Here is a 24763-nt window from a genome sequence, read left to right on the forward strand (position 1 = left end):
CTCCGAAAAGTCGAAACCACCTAGGGGACCCGACGAACACTGCATCTTAGACACAGATATAAAAACATAGTCTAGGTTTTTTCTTGTTCTCGGAGTAAATAGGGCGTATTACGCAAAGCTCAGCGCAAATGGCGCTACTGGTACAAGTAAGGTACAAAAAGCGCCAATATTCAATATTGTTGTGAGTGAGTTTAAAGATTTGTGTACCTAATTGTTAGTATTTTTATAAAGAAAATAATTTTAATACGTCAATGTCTAGTTCTCAAATAAATCTCTAACACTAATACACAGTGCTGTACTCTGGCAGGATAAATGTGCAGTAATACTCCCTTATTCCCTTTCCCGGAATGAAAAAAGGATTTCGGATTCCGAAACCGAATGTACGCCCGCCATCTGCCGCGATAAATAAATAAAAGGTAATGGCGATGGCGACATGCGAAGATTGGCGGATTTTGACAGTTTTGACTTAAATAAATATCCTTTCTTTAGCTTTTTCTGCAGTTCAAATAGTAAATGGTATTGACCAACTCTTATTAAGTTGATTTAGTGGTGGATTCAGAGTAGAAAGTTTAATATAAAAAGTAATATATCAATCAACTTATAAAATAATCATTTATTTCTTTCTTTACATTGGCAACACAGGCACAGGTCGGCGTCGGCGTGGGTTTTGGTGAGTTGATTGTTATTTTATTTAAACAATAAAAAGTGCATTTAAATGCAATTACGCAAACTTTAAGCAGTATGGGTGAGTTAAATCTCTATATATTACATAATAACGCATTGCGAAGATTGCATTTTTATTGATTGATGTCATTCTGTGGGGATGGTCTCATACATAGTTGATGGAATTGAATATTTTTGTTGTACTTGTGCAGCTGTAGAGCCGATATTGGATTGTTTTGTAACGCTATCGCGTGGTTGAGATGAACAGCGATGTAGGTTTCAGGTTGCCTTTAGTTATATTGGTATTTGTAAGTAATTCTGAAATCTACCTTCAAATGGGGTTCTCAAAGTATCAAGGTGATTATTTTGATGTGAAGCTCAAACACGTAAAAATTTTATTGACAAACGGTGATAAGTTAAATTATATCTTCATATTTTAATTTTGTTTTCTACATGGAATATTTATATTCAAATAATGTTGGTATTTAGACAATATAATTTTAAAAAACATTAGTTATTCACATTTTACACATTCACAAAATTAGAACATAGGTGCCAAAAATAAATAATCCAGCTGTCACTGATAATGTGAGATGTTAGATAGCCTTTCTGACTCAATATGTTAACCTTTTGACTCAGAGGTGGTCTCAGGGGCTTGAGACAGTACCATTTAAACAGAGAAAACTAAAGTGAAGTGGACATAGCCACATGAAATAGAATCATTTCATATGTATGAAATGATTCTATTTCATGTGGATCTTCTGTGGTTCTATTTCACTTTGATTTCTCTATGAAGAGGCTGTTTTGCACACAGCTTAAATTTGTGTAAGTGAAATGAATTTATTTAGTGTGTGTGAGTTAAAATTTACTACTTTCAACTGAAGGTTGAATTTGAGTGGTAAGAGGAAGAAATAATTTCAAGAGGGTTGCAGAGAGTGTCCATTCTGAATACAGTACTTTCTATTATGCTGTGGATCCACCTGAGGCTGGTAATGCCGAAGACTGAGCGAAGTTGAGGAGAAACTTTAGGAAATTGGACCTTTACTGAGCTCCCATGCTTAACCTATAATGAAGCAACCACTAAAACATGCAGATAAAAGAAAGATTATATACACAATAGTTACAATCTAGTTAAAATATGTTAGTCTCATTCTGTTATTGTGAAATATTGTAGTGAGTGACAATACAAATTATCTTTATTATACATAAAAACAAAAACAGTACAAAATGTTCCAACAGATTATTATTATTAAGGGTTTATTGCTTAGCAATCTCTTCTAGCCAACCTTTGGATAGTGAGAGAATGACAGAAGATGGTGGACATAGTACATACATATTCATTTATGAACATATATATCTATAATTCAAATACAACATGAGCATGAGGGAGAAGTTAAGTTTTTTTTTTTTTAATAATAGGGATTAACTTTTAATTATGAATAAGAGCAAGTACTCTGTATTATACTGTGATAAGTAGTAACAAAATCAGGTTTTAATAAAGGTAGGCAACCATAAAACGGTTGTTACTTATTTTTCTTTATTGTTAACAAGCTTCACCTCGAGGCTTCACTCCTATTAAGAATTTCTGTATAAAATATACCATATATATGTGCTATTTATGATTATATTCTACTATTCTACCTATGGTTGGCTTTAGAATATAGTAACAAACTTAACAAAACATAACTTTACTTTCACAGTTGGAATTTTGGGGCAACTTATGACCAAAGTGTGTGAGCGCTTGCTCAATGCTTATTGATCAATGCTTACTTACTTTTCAATTTTGTCCAATTTTTTTATAGGGCCAAGCAAATCAATTACTTTGAAAAAACTTCAATTGATTTATGCATTGGTTTAGAACTTATAATTGATAAGTTCTTTATATTTTCCATAACTTTTTTATTTTTTATTAATTTCTTATTATTTGTCAATTGTGGTTTCTGTAAATGCAGAACTTTGTTTAAGCTTCAAAACAATTGGAAAACAATGGGTGGAATGAACTCTGATTGTGTTAGAATTGGGAACCTGAATAAAAGCATTATATTCTTAAGGTCTTATAAAGATTGATTATTAAGAATTCTGAATTTGACTTACGTAAAAATTGTAAAGCTGTTTGCAAAAATATGCACCTATAGAAATACGTGTGTTTTAATGTATGTTCTTGCATTGCGAAATTTTACGTTAAAATAATAACAATAAGATTCAGATTCATTGGTTGCAAGTGACAAGCTTGTTAAGTAAAAATTACCATTATATATCATATTTGTGACAAGGCCATTTTTATATATGCATAACAAAAAAGCGAATTTTACGGGAACCCTCGGTGCTCGACAGTTGCCGGTTTTTTATTTAGGAATGCTTTTGCGAAAGACTGATTTTAAAAGTTCTATCGTTTGCAGATTTAGTGTCAGTATCAATGATTTGATCAATAATACATTTTTAATCTTCAACATCATCATTATACATATCCTCTCCATACACAGTTTTTGACAAAGCGTGCTGTATCGGGGAACTTAGTTATAATATTATGTGTACTTGTACCTATTTTGTAAAAGTTTTAAGTAAAAAGCCACTGTTTCTCTGCTATTATTATTACTATTATTTTTAATCTGCCAAATACATTTTTCCGTGATTAATAAAAAAAATTGTCTTTCTATATTTAAATTTTGTGTTGCAGCAAAGCTCCCGACGAGAGCCTGAAGGGGAGGATATATAAACGCGAATATAATTTAAAAGGTAATTTTTAATACATTTTTACACTATCACACACGTGACGTTGCACATCGCAGTCTAAGGACGCTGCAACACCTGTGGCGTGTTGTCGACTTGTGTGTTAGTCTTTTGCAGTACCTTGTAATAAAACAGCGCCTGACCTTTAAACCAGAACACAGTGCGAGCACTGCTTATTGGTTTGATTTTTTACGCCAACCCCGAGATTCGCGGGTGTAGGTGAGAGAGATATGTACTTCAGTACACGCAATGAAGTCTTTATTAACTTTGTGGTTTGTAAGCCTAAAATCAATATGGTATATGACAATTAACTTGCAGGTTAAAGTCACATGCAGACCTGAAGAGAACCTGAGGGAAACAAATACACACGTTAAATTTGAGGTAAGTATTTTCTCCCGCCCACAGGTCATGGCCTGTTCTCCATATATCTTGTTTATTTGATGTAATATATATAATTACATTTTATTTTGAAAACCTTTATCTTTTCTGAAGTGTTGAAAAATGACACTTGACAATGACAATTAAAAATCAGAACTTTGATGAACCTACAGCTCTGCCAATGTGGTTCATCTCTCAAAAACAAAGTCAATAAATAAAATATTAAAAAACAAATGGCTATTTCTTATTTTTGATGTCGGCTATGGCTCTACACTATGAAAGATTCATAAGAAATTTATCGCAGTATGTCGGTTGGTATATAATGTATTAATTCAAATGTATTATAATGTATCCCAGACATTTCTAGGACAGCGGAAGAAAGTCGAATCAGAAGTTCTGATCGGATTGACTGTAGCAAATTTACATATTATTCATATTATGTGAAAATCTTAGCCAATGTTTGTCTACTAGAACATATCTCTATGTACAAAGAAATGGCTTTAGCCAGGTTCAGTTACCATCTTTGTGATAAACGGGTAAACATATTAATATTATAAGGCCAAAGTTTGTAAGTATGTGTGTTACAATTAGTATAGTAACAAGTTTTGAAATATTGTAAGTATGTGTGTTACAATTAGTATAGTAACACACATACTTCCAAACTTTCAAAACTTTTTCAAACTTTCAAAGAGTTTACTGCACGGTCGTGACATTAAAAGTTTGTGTCAAATTTTTTTTATGTAGAACTTTTATTTGTAGGTTTTTCCGGTTGATGAGCAGCTTCGACATGTCTCAACAATACAGCCTGCGCTGGAACAACCACCAACCCAACTTCATAGCGTCGTTTTCCCAGCTGCTCTCCACTGGATCCCTAGTGGACGTGACCCTAACGGCGGAGGGTGAGACTCTGCCCGCCCACAAAATAGTTCTCTGCGCATGCAGCCCCTATTTCCACGTAAGTGATTTTTTCATCGCTCATCCAAATATATTGTCTGCATGGTCGCATAGAGTAAAAAAAATTAAAATTCTGTATCCAGCTTACGATGATATACATCACTAATTGACGTCAAAATTGTACTTAAAAGATCTCCTTTTTCTTCCAGTTTTACCCCGAGTCACAAGTTAAAACTTATTAAAATATTTATCAGAAAACATATTTTGACTAAAATAGCTTTTAACTTTTGCTCACTGCATACTTATTTTATTGGTTAATGTACTTATTATGAAATTTTATATTTAAACACTGTAAGCCTTGTAAATCAATACATATAATAAAACAGTAGAAAAAAAATACTGTACATTGAATAAATTTACTTAAAAATAAAATTAGGCGATAGAGTCATAGCAACAAAGTAAGAATTTGAAAAAAGAAATCCGTCTGTTTGTCTGTTTGTACACTCTAATCTTCAGAACCACTGGACGGATTTGAATGAAACTTCTATTTTGTCATATAGCTATAAAGCCTGGGCAACATATAGGGTATAAATGATTTTGAAAACTGGAACACCTGTTGAGATATAAAAATCGAAGATCTGGAACACCTGATGGTGACCTATGATGGTGCAGCTAAACTATACATAGAAATGACGCTCTAATAAAAGTTGTTCAGTCTGATGAGCATTTTCTGTTGAGGTATAAAAATCGAAGATCTGGAACACCTGAAGAAGAGTCATAATAGTTCAGCTAAACTATAGAAAGTATACTCTTTTCACTCTGATTAACATCTTCTGTATGTATAGGTATCGTCTACATTTGTCTGTATAATTAAATTTCTCTAATAGTTTTGACTCCTTACCAAAGATTATTCGGCCACGCGAACGAAGTCGCAGGCATCAGCTAGTAAATAATAAATCGCATACATGGAGTATTTATTTTTGAAACCCCGACGAAGAGGAGTTTTAAGTTTAATATCTCTATCTGTATGTCTGTCCGTGACATCAGTTAAACTGATTTTGAACTAGGTTTTTTTAAATTCAAAGATAATTTAATCGATAATGTTCTTAGCTTGTATGGACAAAATTGTGTTCAGTGGTTTGGAGACCGTCTGGTCTTTTCTAGCAGATTAGAGGATGCAAGCATTTTAAATTTTAATTTTTATTATTAATATAAATAATTTTCCCATTTCTAGTCGGTGTTAGTGAAGAACCCGTCTAACCACCCCATCGTAATTTTGAAGGATGTCACCTTCGCACATCTGCAAACAATCGTCGACTTCATGTACACAGGCTCAATCAATGTAACGCCGGAGGAGTTCCCAAAGGTAAAATATCAGATTAACATTCATCCTTTCACCTGTACACTTACTTATTACTTCTTACTTCAATCGAGGACAATTTTCCGCAGTTTGGCCTCTTGTCTGGGCCCTTTCTGCGTGCGGAGTCTGAGCCGCTGATAATTCCAGCCAGCCCAGCTCCTTACTTGTACGATTTTGCGTAACCAAAAGTTGAAGTGGTGTCTTGAATTGGTTTTGGTCCAGTGGTTAAGACGCTCGCCTGTGAATCGATAGGTTTGAATCTTTCTCACGCCACATGAGTTTGATAGCAAGTCTATCAGTTGCTTCCGGTGAAGGAAAATATGTTGAGGAAACCTGCAAACTGATATTAGTTGATGGTAGGGAGTTGTAAAAATCATGTCAGATGCCTTTAGGCGACTAGAATAAAAAAATTACACCAGTATTATTGCTACAGAAGTATAATATATCCATATTACTAATAATTATACAGCAATTATTAATTGCCATTATTCTGAAGCGGTGGTGGTGTAATGGTTAAGACGCCCGTCTGTGGATCGAAAGGTTCGAATCCTACTCGTGCCACATGAGTTTGTATACCAATCTGACTCATGTATAGTAGTTTTCATCGACCACCACTTGCTTCCGGTGAAGGAAAACATTGTGAGGAAACCTGCACACTGGTTGATTCTTATTAATTTGTGTGTGAAATGGAGAAGGCAATGGCAAACCGCTCCATTATGAAATGCAAAGAAAGTTGTTGTGTGTGTTTCATTTCACGTAATAACCACGACCCTCACCCGTGAGGAATACGACTATGAAGAAGATTATTCTGTAAAACAAAATGCTAAATTAAATACAATGACGACATAATATCAAGAATAAATCATTATAATTATTTCCCTGCGCACATCGTAGAGACAGACATGCTAATCTTTTGTCTTTAATTGTTTTCTCGGATTTCCATAGGCAAAAAAGCTCATGGATCTACCAGAAGAACTCTCGAGATCGGACCACTGTCAACATATATATTTTACAACGCCTATCTTGGCGTTGAAAAGGTTTCATTTGGCTAGCAAATTGTCTTACGTGTCTGTCTCTGAGCATATTGTGTATACGTTCTGGGATTACAGATAATGGCGACAGCGCGGAATCTGCAAATAAAGGGATTGTCGGAGATGCCAAACAGCACCACGCTGACGGACCTGCAGCCCGGGGTCTCCGTGGACTCGCAGAGGCGCTCCGTGTCGCCCATGCAAGAACCCAGTGCGAAGCGCAAGAGGTCTGTGTATATTACATTTTTTAAAAGTTGCTATATCATGTCCCACTGCTGGGCAAAAGCCACTCCCCCACTCTTCCATGTATCCCATGTCTTCGTTCCAGCCATCTTTTATATATTACGTTACATAGCTTTTATTCAACTTATTTTGTTATTTCTGGACAAAACCATCAACCCTATAGTCAATTAACGTTTAACTTTTATACAAAAAGTAATAACTTTATCAAAATGACATTGTATCACAGTTTTCATTTGAAAGTACATTACAAGTATATATATATTTTTGTGCGAAGAAGTATCATACTTTTTCTCGATTGTAAAAGCTTTTATCAAAAATTAAATTTCGTTAAAAAATCTTATATCTTTCTCATATTTTTTTTGTATTATCATACAATACAGTCCTCTGTACTTAAGTAATTTAACAATGTTACTAAACCGTACGCAGTCATATACAAATTTTTGTAAATAGATCATTTTAGTTTGAGTTTCGTCCCACAGGCGCAGGAAGAGCTCGTCAGGTTCCGCGCCCGTGGAACTGATTCCCGAGGAGAGCGAACCGGAGAACACCCAGGTGGAGTCCATCACCCTCAGTAGTTTGCCGCAACAACAGCAGGGGAGAGAAGACAGGGATCCAGAACTTGCACAACAGGTAATCCATACTTACTTCCATCCATACACACCAAGAGTTGTGCCCGATAGCTCCGTTGTGCTCCTTTGTTTTCTACGACGTACGTCGAAACTCCCTAGTTTTAACTTTTCTCTGCGTTGAGCTGGCGACAGATATCAGACAGACAGAAATTGTTTTATGGACTTGTACAGTCAACAGCATATCAACCTACCCAAATTCATTGCAAACTCGTCGCTATTACCGCGCGATTGAGGTGATTATGCAGGGTAACTTGATGTGCTGTTGACTGTACCACACCTCGGCAATATGTCGTTAATTGAAACTTGAGCTTTAATGTGTTCTCTGTAGACATATAGGAAATTTATGTGCTTAGTGGGGGTTTCCATTTCACTTCTCACAATCGAATTGATTCGAAGTGATATGCAGCGAACTAATCACTTTGCAGTATGGTGGTCGTTGCATTGCATTGGCGTAATGTGATTGGTTTGCTGCGTCTCACTTGGGATCGGCTCGATGCTAAATAAAATAGCAAACCCACATTAAGCTCTCTCGACTGCTAGCTGTCAGCTCTCGTGTTATCAAATTAAAGTATATCTACCGAGAACGTGTTAAAGCTCAATTTTTAATAAGATGTGTCCGCGTGTGTGTGTTTCTGTTTGGACAATGGCTGTGTTGTTTTAGTGATCAGTTTTGATCCAAGAATCTGTCAAACAATTTTTCCGATCCTGATACATTAAAAATAGCTAAACGATCGAGGTTCAACTCCGATCCAGCTGAAGATATCAACGCAGGCTGGTCTTAATTACGAATGTGTGTTTGTTTCAGTCGACCGAGTCTCAAAATGCAAATGTAATGCCGCAATCGCATTTAGACGCAAACTCCTCTTTACAAGGTAAGTTTTAACAACATTAAGGACCTGTTTCACTATTTTCTGATAAAGTATCTGATTGCTTACATTTCTATAAGATAGTGTTAAAATCATAAATGTTGGATTGGGCTGTCTGGCAAACAACTCCAGGCAGATTTATCTAGCAGATAGTTTATCTGTCAGATTACAATATATTTTATTAGAAAGTGGTGAAACGGAAAGTAAATTTATTGTTTTGTTGGCATCTTGTAATTATTTTGAATATGGATTCATTAATACATTACACATTATATAACAATTTCTTATCACTATAATAACCTGGAATATAACCTGGAATAACACGTAATTTTTATCTCGAAATTCCCACGGGAGCGAAACCCCGGGGCGTAGCTATTTATATATTTACAAGAAAGCTGTAAGTTTCCTCAAAAAAAAATGGCACATATTACAAATACGCCAAATAATCCGTCACAAGAGAGGAAAATTAAATCAAAATCAAATATTTATTCAGAAATTAGGCCTTGACAGGCACTTTTTCATGTCATATTCTAAATTAAATAATGTTTACCAAAGCTACAAACTACTAGCATTTCGGAACGACCACTGCTAAGAAGAAATGCCGAAAGAAACTCGTTCAAACAATGCCAGAAGGGCTTACCATTTTTTAAATATAAATTTATGTATAATTTTTTATCAGTAATATAACAATGTAAGTACACAATAAAGTACATGGTCAAAAGGTATACTGAAACATATTATGATTGTGATCAAGTGCTGATGAAAGGAAAAAAAAATAGTTGATTTTACCGTGGCCTACATGACTATGCTGTGCTTAACATGCGGTTGACTGTACGTACACGTGCAGTATGCACAATGGTTCTTATTCCAATGTGATAAAGTCTAAAATTGCAGTATACAGGATGTTATATACATACGATGTGGTAACAATACTGGTTATCCCTAAGTTTGCATTAGGTTATCCTGCAGTTTTAATGTAGTATTTACACTTTGAAAAGGGCGCGCTCGTAACGACGTTTTCATATTCGCGACTGGACACCTTTGTGAATGTTATTTTGTGGTATGGCTTTACTCAGGGAGTAATATCAGTTAGTTTGAAATTCAAATTTTTAATCACGTTTTTATTAATTTCTTTTATTTTTTCACCATTAATTAAATTATATATTTAAAAATCTCGATATTCTTCTTGAATTTGGAATGAGAGGTGGCCGCAAGTTATTTGAATTGTAAGTAGTATATATAACAAAGTATATAAAAAAAAATGTTTAATTACACGCTTAAGATTTGAGTTTTAATAATAATAATGCCAGTGCTGTGTTTTATAGGTAGCGGCCCGCGGTTTTTTAAATATACGTACACTAAGAGTTCTAGCATTAAAAAGCACATTTTTCCACATTCCATTTATTTGTGTCTTCACTAAACATGAAATATTTATTTATTTATTTATATAGGCATACACAATCTATAACATCAGTAAACAGAGTAATTTAATACTACAATCTGGACTAAACCCAAATACACAACATGAAAAATTTTGTAAACAATGCATAACTAACACTACTGCTTACTTACATAAGATAGGATATTATATTATTATAATCTTTGAATTACATGTTACGTATTAATAACTCGAATATCGGGCGGCAGTTTGTTTTTCAGGGAAGGGAGATCAATGAGAAACAGTAGTTTATTAAAGAACTTAAATTAGTAAAAATGCTTTTTATCTAGAGATTTAATACAAATTCATTTATCTCTCTTCCCAGGAGGTCAGTGGGGTATGATGGAGCACACGTACCCCCGGTATAACGCGTGTGCGGGGCCCGGCATGCCACAGGACTCCGGTATGTATCTCAATAATGTGATGGGCGGCCACGTGACCGACATGAACGCGTACGGGCAAGGCCTCGGCGTGCCCGGGCCCTCGCCCGGCCCCAGCTGCGTGCCCGAATCGCAACAGACCCCTCAGCAGATGATCCCGAAACGAAGGCGCACCACGAACCCTCAGTCCGAAGAAAAGTTCCAAAGAGCGTTAGACGCCGTTCGATTCGGCGGCATCGGTTTCTGCAAAGCGGCGAGACTATTCGGCGTGAACAACCGCACGCTATGGCTAGAATACAAGAAAAAAGGCTACCCCAACAATCGACCTAGTATTCGCAGTAGGATCAAGCGCGAGCACGCCTCCCCCCCACTGGAACACAAAGACGACAATCAGCAACCGGAACAACAAATGGCCCTGCTCTGTCCACCGCATTCTGTGCCCGTCGGTTTCATCGACAGTCGCCCGCTGGACTTTCCCCTCCAAGGAGTGCCGCACCATTCGCCCCTGAATATTTTAGGGGTTAATTTTAACTCGATACAATAGAACGCGGCGTGCGGCGCGGGCATCGACGAGTCGTACTCGTTGTGACCCGAGTGGGGCGAGGTCAACGCCCCGCCCGCCGCCGCCGTCGCGCCTCGGTATGATATCTACATGCATATGCCGCTGTAACCCCCCGCCATAATGCGGGCTGGGAACTCCTCATGGGATATGCCATGGAATAACAAAAAAAAAAAACTGAAAGTATAATGGGAATTCTTAATTCGAAAATTCGCATTCGCAATTCGAAATAAAATCGAACGTTGCATTAAGTATATTTAAGGAATATTGAATATTTAGCAAGTTATGTATTACACTATTTATTTAATTAAACTTGATTCCTTTTGGAGATTCCACACAAGTATACACTTGTGGAGTTTCCAAAGGAAATCATATGGCAACGAAGTATAGACTACATTGCGTTTTACGTTGCACTTTGATGAAGATTTTCGTGAATGAGAGGAAATAAAATTTTAAAAAATATAATTCTTTTGTTAAAGTTAAAAGTAGAAGTAGGTATGTATGTAGGTAGGTAGTTTGCGCCAAAAAGAAAGTTACGAGAATCGCTATTTCTTTTCCACAGTGCGTCGTACATTCTTAAAATCTTTTTTCATAAGACAATACATTGTAGTCATAATATTTTGAAAATTCTACATGAGTAAATCTTTCGACGACTTTTCCAGAGACATTTCTAAATAAATTACACTACAAAACAATCTAAAGCGGATTCACGAAAATCTTTATCCCAGTGCAACGTAAAACGCAATGTAGTATATATATACTTGGTTGCCATAAATAAATATTTATCATTCTCAAATGCAATGTTACTAGTATCGAAAAGAAGAATGAAATGTATCTAGAGACTGAAACTCCCATTATGCAATTTCGGATGATCGTTAGAAGCAGGACGATAGATAAACATTCAATTAATCTTTGGCATAACACGTGCGTTCCCACGGCCCACGGATCTCAGTAGCATAGTTATAAACTGGTCGGTACTGACATGTCGTGCACAAATAGGGTACTTTTACGTCAAATAAAATTGTGATAGCGAATTGTATAGTGCGATGCGTGTTTCGCGTTAGTTGTAAGAGAAAGAATGGCAGGTTACATTCAGTTATTCAGAACTACCTCTCTTATAGTATTCTTTTGTATGTTGTTTTTTACAATTTTTTATTAACTTGTAGCAGCCACCAAAAAATTAAGATTTAGGTGTAGTTTGACACAGAATCAAGTATTATTACCAGATAGGATTTCGTTGCGGTCATGTATGATAACTTATATCGAAGAAAGTAAAGAAAATAATAATATTTACTCATATTATACATATGTTTGCACACGTCTTTATAATTCACAACGCTGTGTGACCCATGCTACTCATGAACGTGGCAATTATTTAAAAAAAAATCATACACACACACACTACATTTTCACAATGAAACTAAGAATGTAAAAAATGTTACATGTGTTTTGTGTGTGTTAACACGTGCAAATAAATAAAAAAATCGTAACGTGCAAAATCGTAACGCATTTATATCTGAATTGTATATTTATATACAAATATTGTTTATTTTCAACGGATTATTTAAATGTAACATATAAGCATTGCATACTTATTGTATTCGGAATGGCTGTTATATGAGCTTATTAAGGCTTATTTAAACTTTCGCGTTGCATAATTATATACTAAATTAAACGCGCACATACCTTTTCTATTTCCCAGACGTTTCGGACCTTGTTACAAAGGTCCGTGGTCACTGGGCGACTGGGAAATAGCAAAGGTATGTGCGCGTTTAATACCTGTTATTTAGTATATAATTATGAAGGGTCCATCGTGTGCCTTTTTCAGTCCGCCATAGAGCATAAAATAACTATTACTAAAGTCAAATTCAATAAGGTTGGCCATAAAGTCATTGACACCCGCGTACTATGTTTTCCCAATTTCAAAAACGACAGTTTTTGGAATATATGAAATGTATCGCAAAATTGTGTAAACACGGTAACTTTGTATAGGGTCATACAAGTAGAAATCGTCAACATTTATTTAAAAGTACACGATATTATTTCTATCTTCCTGTGTTGATTTGTTACTCTTTACGTTTTAACCACTGCAGTCTTGGCTTTTCCACATTAGAGGGACCGGGTTGTGGTTCCATTTTAAACAAAAAAATTAACAAAGAAAACAAATTTCAAATAAACATATTGTGCGGCTGTCAAACAAAATGGCAGCCGAAAGTTGTCAATCTCTTGTCATCGGTAAGTGGGAGCAATGAACTTTATGGCCAGTCTACATGAACGATACTTTAATCGATAAGTTAACATACAAAGGCCGTCGTGAAATCGATATCGAGTGGGGGTTAACGTTTACAAGTTATTTTCTGTCGTTTACCCCCAAGTATCATACAGGTTGATTGTTTGAGTTTGACAGTGAAATTTTGTATTAGTAACCGCCTAGTGAAGTCGTAGCTATAAGTTTACTTTATATTGTGTTATTAAGAACAAATATGTTAGCGATAGGAAACCATGCATTTTATAAGAACTTAACCCAGTCAGGAAAAAAGGTTTGATTTTATACTTCACATATTTTTAATGATCATGTGTATAGATATATTATTAGGCACATTAATTTAGTATATAGTCGTAACAGAATTTAGTATCTTTAATGTAATACTGTGGTCACACTCGAACAAATAATTGCTTAGTTAATCGTTTGAAAAAAGTCGAGCAGTCGGATGTTCTTATAACAATTTAAATTTTATACTTGGTTACCGTTTACTTAAAGCCTAGAATAATATCCGCCTTATGTCAAACACTCATATTAAAATTAAGTTTGTTCAGCGATTGAGTTAACTAAAATGACATTTGAAAATGATAATTTAGATAATAAATACGATGTAAAAGTGTGATCGCAGTTAAATTATTGCATTTTCGTAATCGGTGCATTTACGTGATATAGAAAGATCCGCATGTTGATCGTCGATTGATCTCGATCCTTGTTTGTATATTTTCACAGACATTTGTCATCACTCGTCTTTTATATACAGTATTATTAAAATCGATTCTAAGGCCTTATTTGAAACGTCCGGAAAGGGAAATGCATATTTAATCTTATGTCCTGTACATAACAAAACTCCATTTGTACTTCGAGAAAGGAAAGTAACACATTCGAACTAGAGTTTATATTGAGGCCGGAGACGAAGTCGAGGGCTGTGAGCGCACAACTTGTGAATTGTACTTTCTTTCGAGTGATACGAGCCAACACTGAATGGCTACTTGTAAATAAATAAAAAAAAGTAATAAGATTGAAGTTTGAAAATAGAACTCAATGTTATTGAGTGAGTATATAATTTCTTTCATTCATTTGTTATAAGATTTGGCGGCAAATTGGAAATTGTCTCTGCACTGCACGTCAGCATAAATTTAGTGCGAGAAAATGTTCGTGGTACAACGGTAATATTGGATTTTTCTCCGCGCCTAAGAATTATTTCGCATTATTGTCGAATTTAATTACATACTTTTTACATGAAATATTATTATTTCCTATCAGGTGTCGTATAAAATAATCAAAACACCTATGTGCCAAGAAACATCATATTAAATAATCATAAAAATATTGTGATTGGAAATCATAACATAGATCATTGGCACGCATAACCTTGACGACATCAAGCCAGCATTTCTTGGGTTTGCTCCTTCTGTACGGACCAGGCAGGGAGCGGCATGGCCAGACATTTGTTTCCTAGGTAATGCGGTGCCATTCAAGGCAATACGTTTGTCCAGAAATAAAATCATCACAGGTATTTTTTCAAATCAAATTTTAAACTATATACCTAGTATTTCGCATTAGTCAAATGTTTGAAATGCTTTCACTTGAGCGGCTCATATTAAAATTTCATTTATTTAAATATTTATAAATGAAATACTAATCTGATGCATTTATTTTATATCTACATATACTTAGTACTATATACATTTTTAGCGATTATGTTTGAAGTGTGAATAATCTCAGAATTGCAGCTTAGCTTAAAACAATTAAGGAAGACAAAGGAATTCATATTGATGCATATGTGTATTTGCATCAAATCCGTTCACTATATTTATTCGTTTGTTATACAACGATTCCTATTGTATTAGGTGCGATCTCTATGATTTTGGACTGATTTTTTTTTCTGCATAACTAGCGAATGTGTGCCGGAAGTATTGCATGTGTATATACAGCATGACTTGAAATATAAACGGACGTCATATTTCTAGTCACACTGTATGCCTGTATATAGGTATAGCATAGTTGTATATAAGATAATCTTAACATATTGATCGATTTGCTGTAGGGAAGACTGGTAAAGTTGAATTTCTTATCGATTCAATTTGATTAATATATATATAGTGCCATTATTATAATTCAGCTAAATTTATGGATTAATTTTTATTTCATTTTCTTTTATATCGTAAAAAAATGATTAGATTCATTAAATTAAAACTTAAATTTAATATTTAATATATATTTTGAAAATGTGTGTTTTTTTTACCAATTTAAATTTATTGTTTACAGTCGTTTTTCTTTAAAGGCAGCGATGATGTGTGGCAACGTTCATATATAAGAATAAAATAATAGTAAATAGTTTTTTTTACAGTTGTAAAGTTACCTTTTTATAACCATGACTGCAGCCCGGCCTACCCTAGCAATTAAAACACTCCTGGAATGATATGAATGGGGTATAGAATTCATTTTTGATATGCAGATAATGTGTCCCGAATAAAACCAGAATCATCATCGTCTAAAAACAATTATTATTTTTTTGCTAGATATATTGCGCATGAGCAGAGAGCTTATGTTTGTGCCTAGAAAATAAATCGCGTACGTCTTCAGGTTTTCGACACATAAGCTCCATGCCCATGCACTTTTTTCTTTTCATGAGCGGGAGGTTCGCAGAGCGTTTCGGTCGCGCTGTCATTATATTTTTTAAAATTTTAACAAAGACAAGAATGAGTTTTACTATATGACTTTACATTCATTACTCTGCACTGTAGTAATGTTAATTTTATGAATGATTGATTTTGGAAGTGATTCCATCTTCAAGAAAATTGACGGATTGTAATGACCGCGCAGCCGCAGCTGCCGAAACGCTCTGCGAACCACCCGAGCAGCGTTATTTAGAAGAAATTGTTTTTCGTTTTTAAAGACAGGCACTTGATTTTTTATTCGGAGCCCATGATCGCCCATGATCGCCCATGAGCACACCGCACACTATATGTCTTAAACATATAATTCTAATCATTTTACACCAACGAAACGTTGTAGGGGAACTTGCATTCGCGATCACAACGAATGTGACGCAGTCATTGTGAGCTTGGAATATACGTGAATGATAATTTAGTTACCGTTAGAAATATCTGGCCACGTGGTCGGACTTTTGTCGGACGGCGTGAACTTTTTTGCTGTTGTTTTGATTAACTAATGTGAATATTAAAACTTGTCACTATCTTACACCACATGGTCCTCCCAATCGAAAGACTTGAATAAAGTATACATTTTTCCAATGAAGTATGAATTTGTCACAGCCAACTAATTATATGGAATAGCCGCACAGTTAGTTTAAAATATTTAAAAAATAACTACTTAATAATCACATTACAATAGGGCATTATTGTTCTGATCGCTTAATAAGTAAACTAAGTCCTGTATTTTGTTCATAAAGAAAGCAATAAATAATTTTAATTAGGTACCTGAAGCGAAAGGTAATGCAGTCTCATTTTTAGGTGTTAAAATCTCAGTCAAAATTGTAATTTGTATTAAAAGAATATTTTGCGCGTTAGTTTGTAAACGACATGAAAGAAGAATCGGTTTTATAATATTTCATGGTCAGTCCAGACGTTTTTTTGCGATTAATCTCGCGTGAAAAATTGTTATAGTCGTTATAAAAACAGTATAATTACGACTATGGGTGGTTCGCAGAGCGTTTCGAATGCTGCGGTCGCGCTGTCATTACAATTTTTAAATTTTAACAAAAACAAGAATGAGTTTTACTATATGACTTTACATTAATTACTCTGTACTGTAGTAATGTCAATTTTATGAATGATTGATTTTGGAAATGATTCTTCAAGTATATTGACGGATTGTAATGCCATCGCAGCCGTAGCGGTCGAAACTCTCTGCGAACCGTCCCTATAGATATGATAAAGGAATATATTTCATTGCTGAAAGCAATTTTAGCCGAGATCTACTTATAGAATCTTATGCATATCGTAGGGGCAATGAAGGTTTATGCCCTAAATATTTTCCCTCTAGTATATTTTAAGTTTAGTGCGTGGGTTGTGAAAAGAATATTATATGTAATGCGATTGTTTTGGAACGTTGTCAGTTGTGTCCCCTTATAATACAATGTGTAATTTTTTTTTACATAATATTTCTTAGAGATCTCTTTGTGCATAAAACTAAGAAATGTGAAGTGTACTTAAATTGATGAATATGTAAAGTATGTGATTCCGTTTGGAGCTGTGTTTTAGTTTCAATATCAATGTCGAAATAATGATCTTAAAGGATGTTGAAAAGTGACAGCGATATCTTCTTCTCGACACTACTCTTTTGTCAATATGGCCCAGTAACTGAGTATAATGTCGACTATTGATATTGGCTTTGGTGGAATGGTGGCCTGGTTATAGTTATGCGCTAAATGGTAAGCAAAATGTGTCGTTGTTAGTTGATTTCTGAATGTAGCGGTAAATTCAGTATATATATTTTATTAAGGCTATCAATAAATTGGTTTTCGTTTGTGTCGTATAAATCCGCCATTAGCTTAGATGTTGATTGATATTAAATAGGGTAGTTGCCATTAAGTCGAATTAGACACTTGTTTGCATGTGTCATAAGCAAAGAATATGTTTTTATCAACGGGCACAAGTGACGTCACAAATGTTGACGTTAATGAGAACTAAAAAATAATAAATGTGTACTAAAAATAAAATCGATCAATAATATTGACATTTCATTGTGTTGAATTATGCAAATGCATTGATTGTGTTTATTTTATACACAGGCAACTACGTGTATACGTTTAGCTATAACTTTGGCCAAATTCTAATATTAGCACTGGATCGTTGCTTTCACTATATCACAAATAGTACTAACACCCATACAGCTGACAAAGCAATTATAAATTTGTATTATGTATATTGATGTCAACTTTAATATGAATATGAACTATTTTTAAAAAGGCATTTCTTTGTACAAGAAGTGTTTTGTATTTGTATAAAAATGTGCCGTATCTGAAATTTGATAATGTATGAAAGAAGTATTTGTATATAAAATATTTTACTTAATAATTTGGAAATAGTGTACATCGTTCTCACTGTGCATTTACCGGGCTCCAATAAAAAAAATAAGCATTTATTGTATTTTATATATGTTAGGGCTAAACCGCGAACTGCGGCTAGACCAAGGTTTGGCTGGTACAGGTGCAGTCGGTTTATTGATTGTTCGTCGACTCACGCCTAAATTGGACCCGGAGTGATGTGCCAGTGAGATAAACCAGTGTAAATTACGAGAATTTGTGCGTAGCACTAAATAATAACATGTTCTATCTCTACCAAAATAGGTGATAATAATAAACTTGGTTATTTTGTACTTAATTGCTTTTACTTTTCTAATACCCTCTTGTGGAGTTCCGTAGTCAATAGCGGACCAGTCTCACCGTGTGTCTGTCCGCTGTTTATCTCAAAATCTATCGATACTCCGTCGAAGTGTGTCCAAGAGTAACGCGAAATTCTCCAAGCGCGTACACCTCACTCACATGTTGCCAGCGCCGTGAAAGTATTCCAAATACTGTGGTCACCACTGCTTGGGTTTCCGAAGTGCGGTGACGTATGTGTAGAACTTGATCAAGATAGCGGCAAGATCTAGACATGTTTTAGTGCGCTTGACAACAAATGGCCCAAAAAGAAACCTAGACAAAAAGTTGGAGGCCCAGAAAAGGCAGAAACATAATTAAAAAAAAACAGTTTTGCCTAATAAAGCTGGCTGTCTGATACTTCAAATCCAATTAGGATTTTTATTACCCTGAATTGGGTAAGTTTATAAAACAAAATGTTTTTTAGCTACGCTAATTATTGCATATATTTGCTTTATGTACCTACTCGTATATCTCATTAAATTCTACATTTCCATTGTGCTTGACAAATCAATTTACAATCATTATTTTGTGTTCAATTGATTTTGCACCACAAAAAGGCGCAGCATCATAACATCTTGAATATTTTTTTCTTAGACAAATTCATTTATTTGCATGGTGCAAAAGACACACACAATACAAAAAAAAATCATATAAATTTAAATCAAGACTTCACAGTCTTCACGGTCACCCGTGTGTCACAGTAATACAAATAGGATTCTTATATTTCTTTATTCAGATTGCACCCTCCACATTTAAAGCTTAAAAGGCGCTGAGCGCTTGTTATCTTTCCAGTGCTGCTATACTTAAGCTTGTGCTTATTCTTGATGCTTGAACGATACCATTGTTATAGGGTCCTTGATATGGGTTTTGTAAAAGAACCAGTCAACGCTGCTTGGCACTGAACCGTACCATCGCCGACCACCAGGACTTACCATCGTCATGCGTTCGCAATGCCACCGCTCAAAGCATAAAGTGACAACTCGATATTCACGACCTTTACTGTTTAAATTTATTTCATTTTTTATATTTATTTAATCGGCTCAGCTAAATTTGGGAGGACCAATACAACGCCGCCGTAATTGCACTTTTTGTGACGTCACACAGCTTCAGGTAGAACACATTGGGATGGATGATAAGAATTTATTTCATTAAATTTGTCAGTTGAACGCATTTGGTTTCCTTTCACAACCCGAGTTCTCTATACTATAAATCTCACTATTTTAGGCAGTAGATTGGACTGAGCCGTCTAGCATTGCAACTATAACTTATTATTGTGATTATTATTCATAAATAACTACATTGATATGGATAAAATATAGTCATATAGAAACAAATACAGCATAGTCATACCAGGATCTCCATAGTAATTCCATTTCAAAAAATAGATATAACTTTGAGTTAGTTAAGTCAAAGATACCTATGTACGATATATTTTATACATGTCGATAACATATACATCTAAGACAAACTGAATAAAAGGTCATCTGTGTCGACCTGGCCGGGACGGAACCGATCTCCAGTTTCGGTCGGTCCTGGAAGTTTGACATGATGTGATGATTATTAGGTGAGCTAAGACACCACGGCGTTTTAAAGTGGACAAAAGGCGATAGTAAACATCGTGCTACAATTTCATCGTAGGTATATAATACGTATATGCGTTATGTTAAAAATGCAACTAAAAAGTACAGTTAAGTGCTAGCTGCATTTCACCAATACATTAAACTACGCAATGGTATGAGAATTTGCAATATTTTTGGGTGTATCGATGTAATGATAACTAGAATTCATTCCACTTAAAGCACCAAGATGCAATACCTTTTTGGTGTAAAATACAATAATACTTTATTGCACAAAAAGTACAAGCACCTGAGGCCATGTTCTTGAATGTCAGGCAGGAGTTAAAGCACCTAGGTTACAATGCGGGATCTTTAGGTGCACTAATTTTAATGAAATTCCTGGCCTCAGCTGCCAGGTTTTACTAAATGGTAATAATTCTATTAGTCAAAGTATTTAATGGGTGAAAAGAAACACCGAAAACCTCATTTAAACAGTATTAGTCCCTATGACACAAAAAGGTTTTGCCATTATTTTAACATTTTTATTTGTCCCACTTTATCAATGTATTCGTCATGTACATAAACATGTTATGATATGTTGCAGTTAGCATCAAATCTCGGCTCAGCTTACGACGGACGTATCGGCGACAGAGTCGCGTGCAGTCTGAGCCTGGACCCTCCGACACCTCGCCCCCCATCGACACCACGGCCCTACCGAAACAAGCCTCGTTCCCGCCATACGATCATAGACACGTAAGAGTTCCTTTTTAACTTCTTAAATAAGCGTCTTTAAAGTGCGACATCCGGGCGGTTGAAGGCACGTCCCCATTGACGAATGGCACGGAGTTACACTAAAAAAAAATCCTAAAGTTTCGGCTGTGAATTTACGACCGGCCGTCAGCCTGATGTCAACCCTTGGTAATGCTATATTTGCAACCAATAATGCTATATTTGAAACCAACAGCGAAGATTATGTTTCCGATAAACACCGTTTACAACATCCACAAGTATATGGACGAGACCACACGCCATAAATACAGGATGATACACGTAATATTGGATATACCTAACTTTTACCGTGCACTCATTTAACATTTACAGCCGAAAGAAGAACTGCAAGTAACTGATCTTTCATATCAACCACCCGCGCATGCGCAACGCTCTGCTCACACGCCCGCAGTCCGGAGTGGACCGCCCCTTAGGTGCAACTTCTGTTGGAACACGGTGGACGAGACCGGCAGGATATTACGCAGGAAAACCCAATACCATTGCCCAGAATGTCGAACGAATCTGTGCATCGTGCCCTGCTTCCATGAGTACCACGACGGCGCGGATATCGACACAGCGAGCACAAGGTACATCATACACAGGGCGCACTTCATTCAGTTGTGGTGTTTTTTTCATTTTGGCAATAAACGATATTCTATTTCATTTTAAGCTGTTAGCGCATATTATTTCAAATCAAATCAAATTATGAGTATTATTTAAAAGGTCAGCGAAGTATTCGTATTTTGGCGAGCAAAATAATATATTTGGTTAACTATGTGTTGGTTTGGTTATGTTCAGTAAGTATTTCTAAATAAGTTTGCAAAAAATCTTTCATATTGAGAAGCAGAACAATTGGACAGCGAATTAACTACCTACCTAATTGAACAGTAACTTATGTCACTGTCAACTGTCAGCAAATTATTTAAATTGGTCTGAACATGGAATTAGTAGGTACTCCGTACAACGAATTACTAAATTCATGGGTTTGAATTTTACATAATTTTCAACAGCAAAATAATTATTTAATTTGACATTTGGACAGCAATATTTTTATAAAATATCCGAGAATTATGATTGACTGACCAGCAACTATTATTTGTCAAAACTATATTTATTAGACGAATCGGAAAGTAACGTAAAATTTCCTTTCATTTTAGGTGAATGGAGGTATGGTGGGCCGACCGACATTTAAATTAGGATATGGTAAGGAACAAGAAAAATAATAAAAATAATTTTGTGTGACAATTTTCAATAATTTTATTGGAAATTCAACTTTTATTTATTCATTCAAATTTTGACATTTTTAATAATAATGTAAATTCGTCCTCCTAATTTTTAATATATGTATAAGACCTATATTTGTTAATTGACGTCCTTGGAGAAAAGGCTGCGGTGAAGTTTGTTGCGCCGCTTCTTCTTCACCTGCGCTTTGGAAGCCGGCAGTAGACTTAGTTGAAGTAATTTTTGACGTCAATAAGTGATGTATATCATCCTAAATTGAATAAAGAATTTTGAATTTGAATTGAATTTGAATGCTTTGGATGCACATATAAACGTCTTGCGCCTGATATGTAACCTCTAGACCAAGTACGAACTGTCTTCTATTATAATTGCTTATGAACAAGAACAAATATATCTACGGTTTACTAGATAAACCATTTTAATGTTTCAATAACAAAATGTGATATGATTGCAGATTATCCTGAGCTGGTTGTGGTGAGGTGTGAGGTGTCCGCGCCACCAAACAGCACCACACGCTGCAGATACATCATTCTGGACATTGGTTTGGATTTTCCCGCGTTATATTCTACATTGATGTCGCGCGTTTGTTAAAATGTATGTTTTTGGCTTTGCTGTCGACTTACAGTCGTATCATAAGTAGCTGTGGTGGTGTAATGGTTAAAACCCGCCCGCCTGTGGATCGAAAGGTCCCAAGTTCGAATCCTACTCGTGCCACATGAGTTTGTATACCAATCTGACTCATGTATAGTAGTTTTCATCGTCCACCACTTGCTTCCGGTGAAGGAAAACATCTTGAGGAAACCTGCAAACTGGTAGATTCTTATTAACTTGTGTGTAAAATGGAGAAGGCAATGGAAAACCACTCCATTAATAATGTCAATAAAGTTGTTGTGTGTGTTTCATTCCACGTAATAACCACGACCCTCAGCCATGAGGAATACGACTATGTAGTAGACAGTTGTATTCCTCATGGCTGAAGGTGGTGGTCATTAAATGAAATGAAATACGCATAAAAACAATATTAATGGAGTCGTTTGCCATTACCTTCATTGCACAAACTAGATTTCAGATAGTTTTCGTTCACCGAAAGGAAGGGGTGGTCGATGAAAACTACTTTTACTTTGATTTAAGCTCTATTCAAATATAAACTTCTGTGGCATAAGTATGATTGGAATCTGGTATCTTTTGGATCGCAAGCGGGCGTTTCCACCATTGGAACACCACCGCGTTTTATAAGTACGTAATATTATTTGAAATAAGTTTTCACAAAGACATTTCACATAAATTTATAAATAAATTATTACGCCTGTTTCCAATGTGGACATAAATTAATAATTGCAATATTTCTATTTTACAGAATATGACAGCCCGAAGCAGCCGAAAGCATGTTCTACATCAGCTATTGGGAATATAAAATATGCCCAGAATTCTCTCTGTGTATTCGTAGTTTCTTCCCAAAAGGTCCGGACTTTTTGCGAAGAAATTAATTAAAATACTGCGAGAATCTTTTTTAATGTTAGATACTTGAAAAAAATTACTAACATATAACATACAAATTATTGTTAATTGTTTTGTTTCAATTAATTTTACGTATGTTTTAGAATTCGCGGTCTTACCAAGCGCGCCACAATTCAAAATGGCGGCGCCGCTTTACATTCAGCCAGATTTAAATTCGGTTTGGTATTTAATTGTAATTATTAGTACTATTAAAATCTAATTAATTAATTAATAACTAGTACACAAATACTGATACTGTATCACGTCATTTTTCCTTATGAGGTGTGGAAAGTGTCGCGAAACTCGATGGTCAGGTTTAGCTATATGGTATTTCACTGTACACTTGTGTATATCTTTTTTTTGTGTATAATATTTGTATATATCGTACTATATAGAATATAACAAAGAGGTGGGCAAAATACAGGCCACATTAACTCATTTCCTTCATCGACTTTTACTATACCTAATTAAAGGTATTACAGAAAAAGTTATTATGTCTATAATATAGAAAAGTCATGGATTTAATAAGTACTTCGTCGGAGTACCTACTAATTCCATGAGAAAAGCATTGCGTTATTTTGCATGTATTGCATTTCATTCGCTTCCATGGAGGCAATATATTATTAACAACTGTTAATTATATATTAATGTGTTCTATTTTATGAGGAAAATATTTCTTAGTTTATAAGGTAAAAAATTGTATGTAGTGCCAAATAAACTCTCTTCGTTCATCCAATGAATATTATACCTATTATGAATTTAGTACAATATATTTTTGTCATAAAATGACAGAAGAAATATATGTACTTGTTTTTAAGAGTAAAAAATAAATGTTTACGAAATAATACTGTTTTTTAAAAATCAATTCCCCTTTTCC

General features: G+C 35.0%; 1 protein-coding gene across 4 annotated transcripts; it reads left to right on the forward strand.

Annotated features, from left to right (window-relative positions):
• The first annotated feature begins 453 nt into the window (after nucleotides 1-453).
• Nucleotides 454-24728, forward strand: LOC128683318 (protein tramtrack, beta isoform-like). Of its 4 annotated transcripts, none has more exons than XM_064437017.1 (13): nucleotides 460-670; nucleotides 3341-3399; nucleotides 3712-3774; nucleotides 4531-4726; nucleotides 5900-6031; nucleotides 7135-7283; nucleotides 7779-7929; nucleotides 8734-8800; nucleotides 20984-21132; nucleotides 21481-21734; nucleotides 22305-22350; nucleotides 22844-22983; nucleotides 23747-24728. In XM_064437017.1, the coding sequence occupies exons 4-11, from the start codon at nucleotides 4544-4546 to the stop codon at nucleotides 22306-22308; spliced, it is 1089 nt and encodes a 362-aa protein (XP_064293087.1). In that variant the 5' UTR covers nucleotides 460-670; nucleotides 3341-3399; nucleotides 3712-3774; nucleotides 4531-4543; the 3' UTR covers nucleotides 22309-22350; nucleotides 22844-22983; nucleotides 23747-24728. The 4 variants fall into 4 exon arrangements, with proteins under 4 accessions (XP_064293085.1, XP_064293087.1, XP_064293086.1 ...); XM_064437016.1 differs by having other exon boundaries at nucleotides 463-670; nucleotides 22844-22930; XM_064437015.1 differs by lacking the exons at nucleotides 21481-21734; nucleotides 22305-22350; nucleotides 22844-22983; nucleotides 23747-24728 and adding an exon at nucleotides 10558-18748 and having other exon boundaries at nucleotides 454-670; nucleotides 20984-21108.
• Nucleotides 24729-24763: the final 35 nt, after the last annotated feature.

Source organism: Plodia interpunctella, chromosome Z, assembly GCF_027563975.2.
Source record: "Plodia interpunctella isolate USDA-ARS_2022_Savannah chromosome Z, ilPloInte3.2, whole genome shotgun sequence".
Classification (NCBI taxonomy): Eukaryota; Metazoa; Arthropoda; class Insecta; order Lepidoptera; family Pyralidae; genus Plodia; species Plodia interpunctella.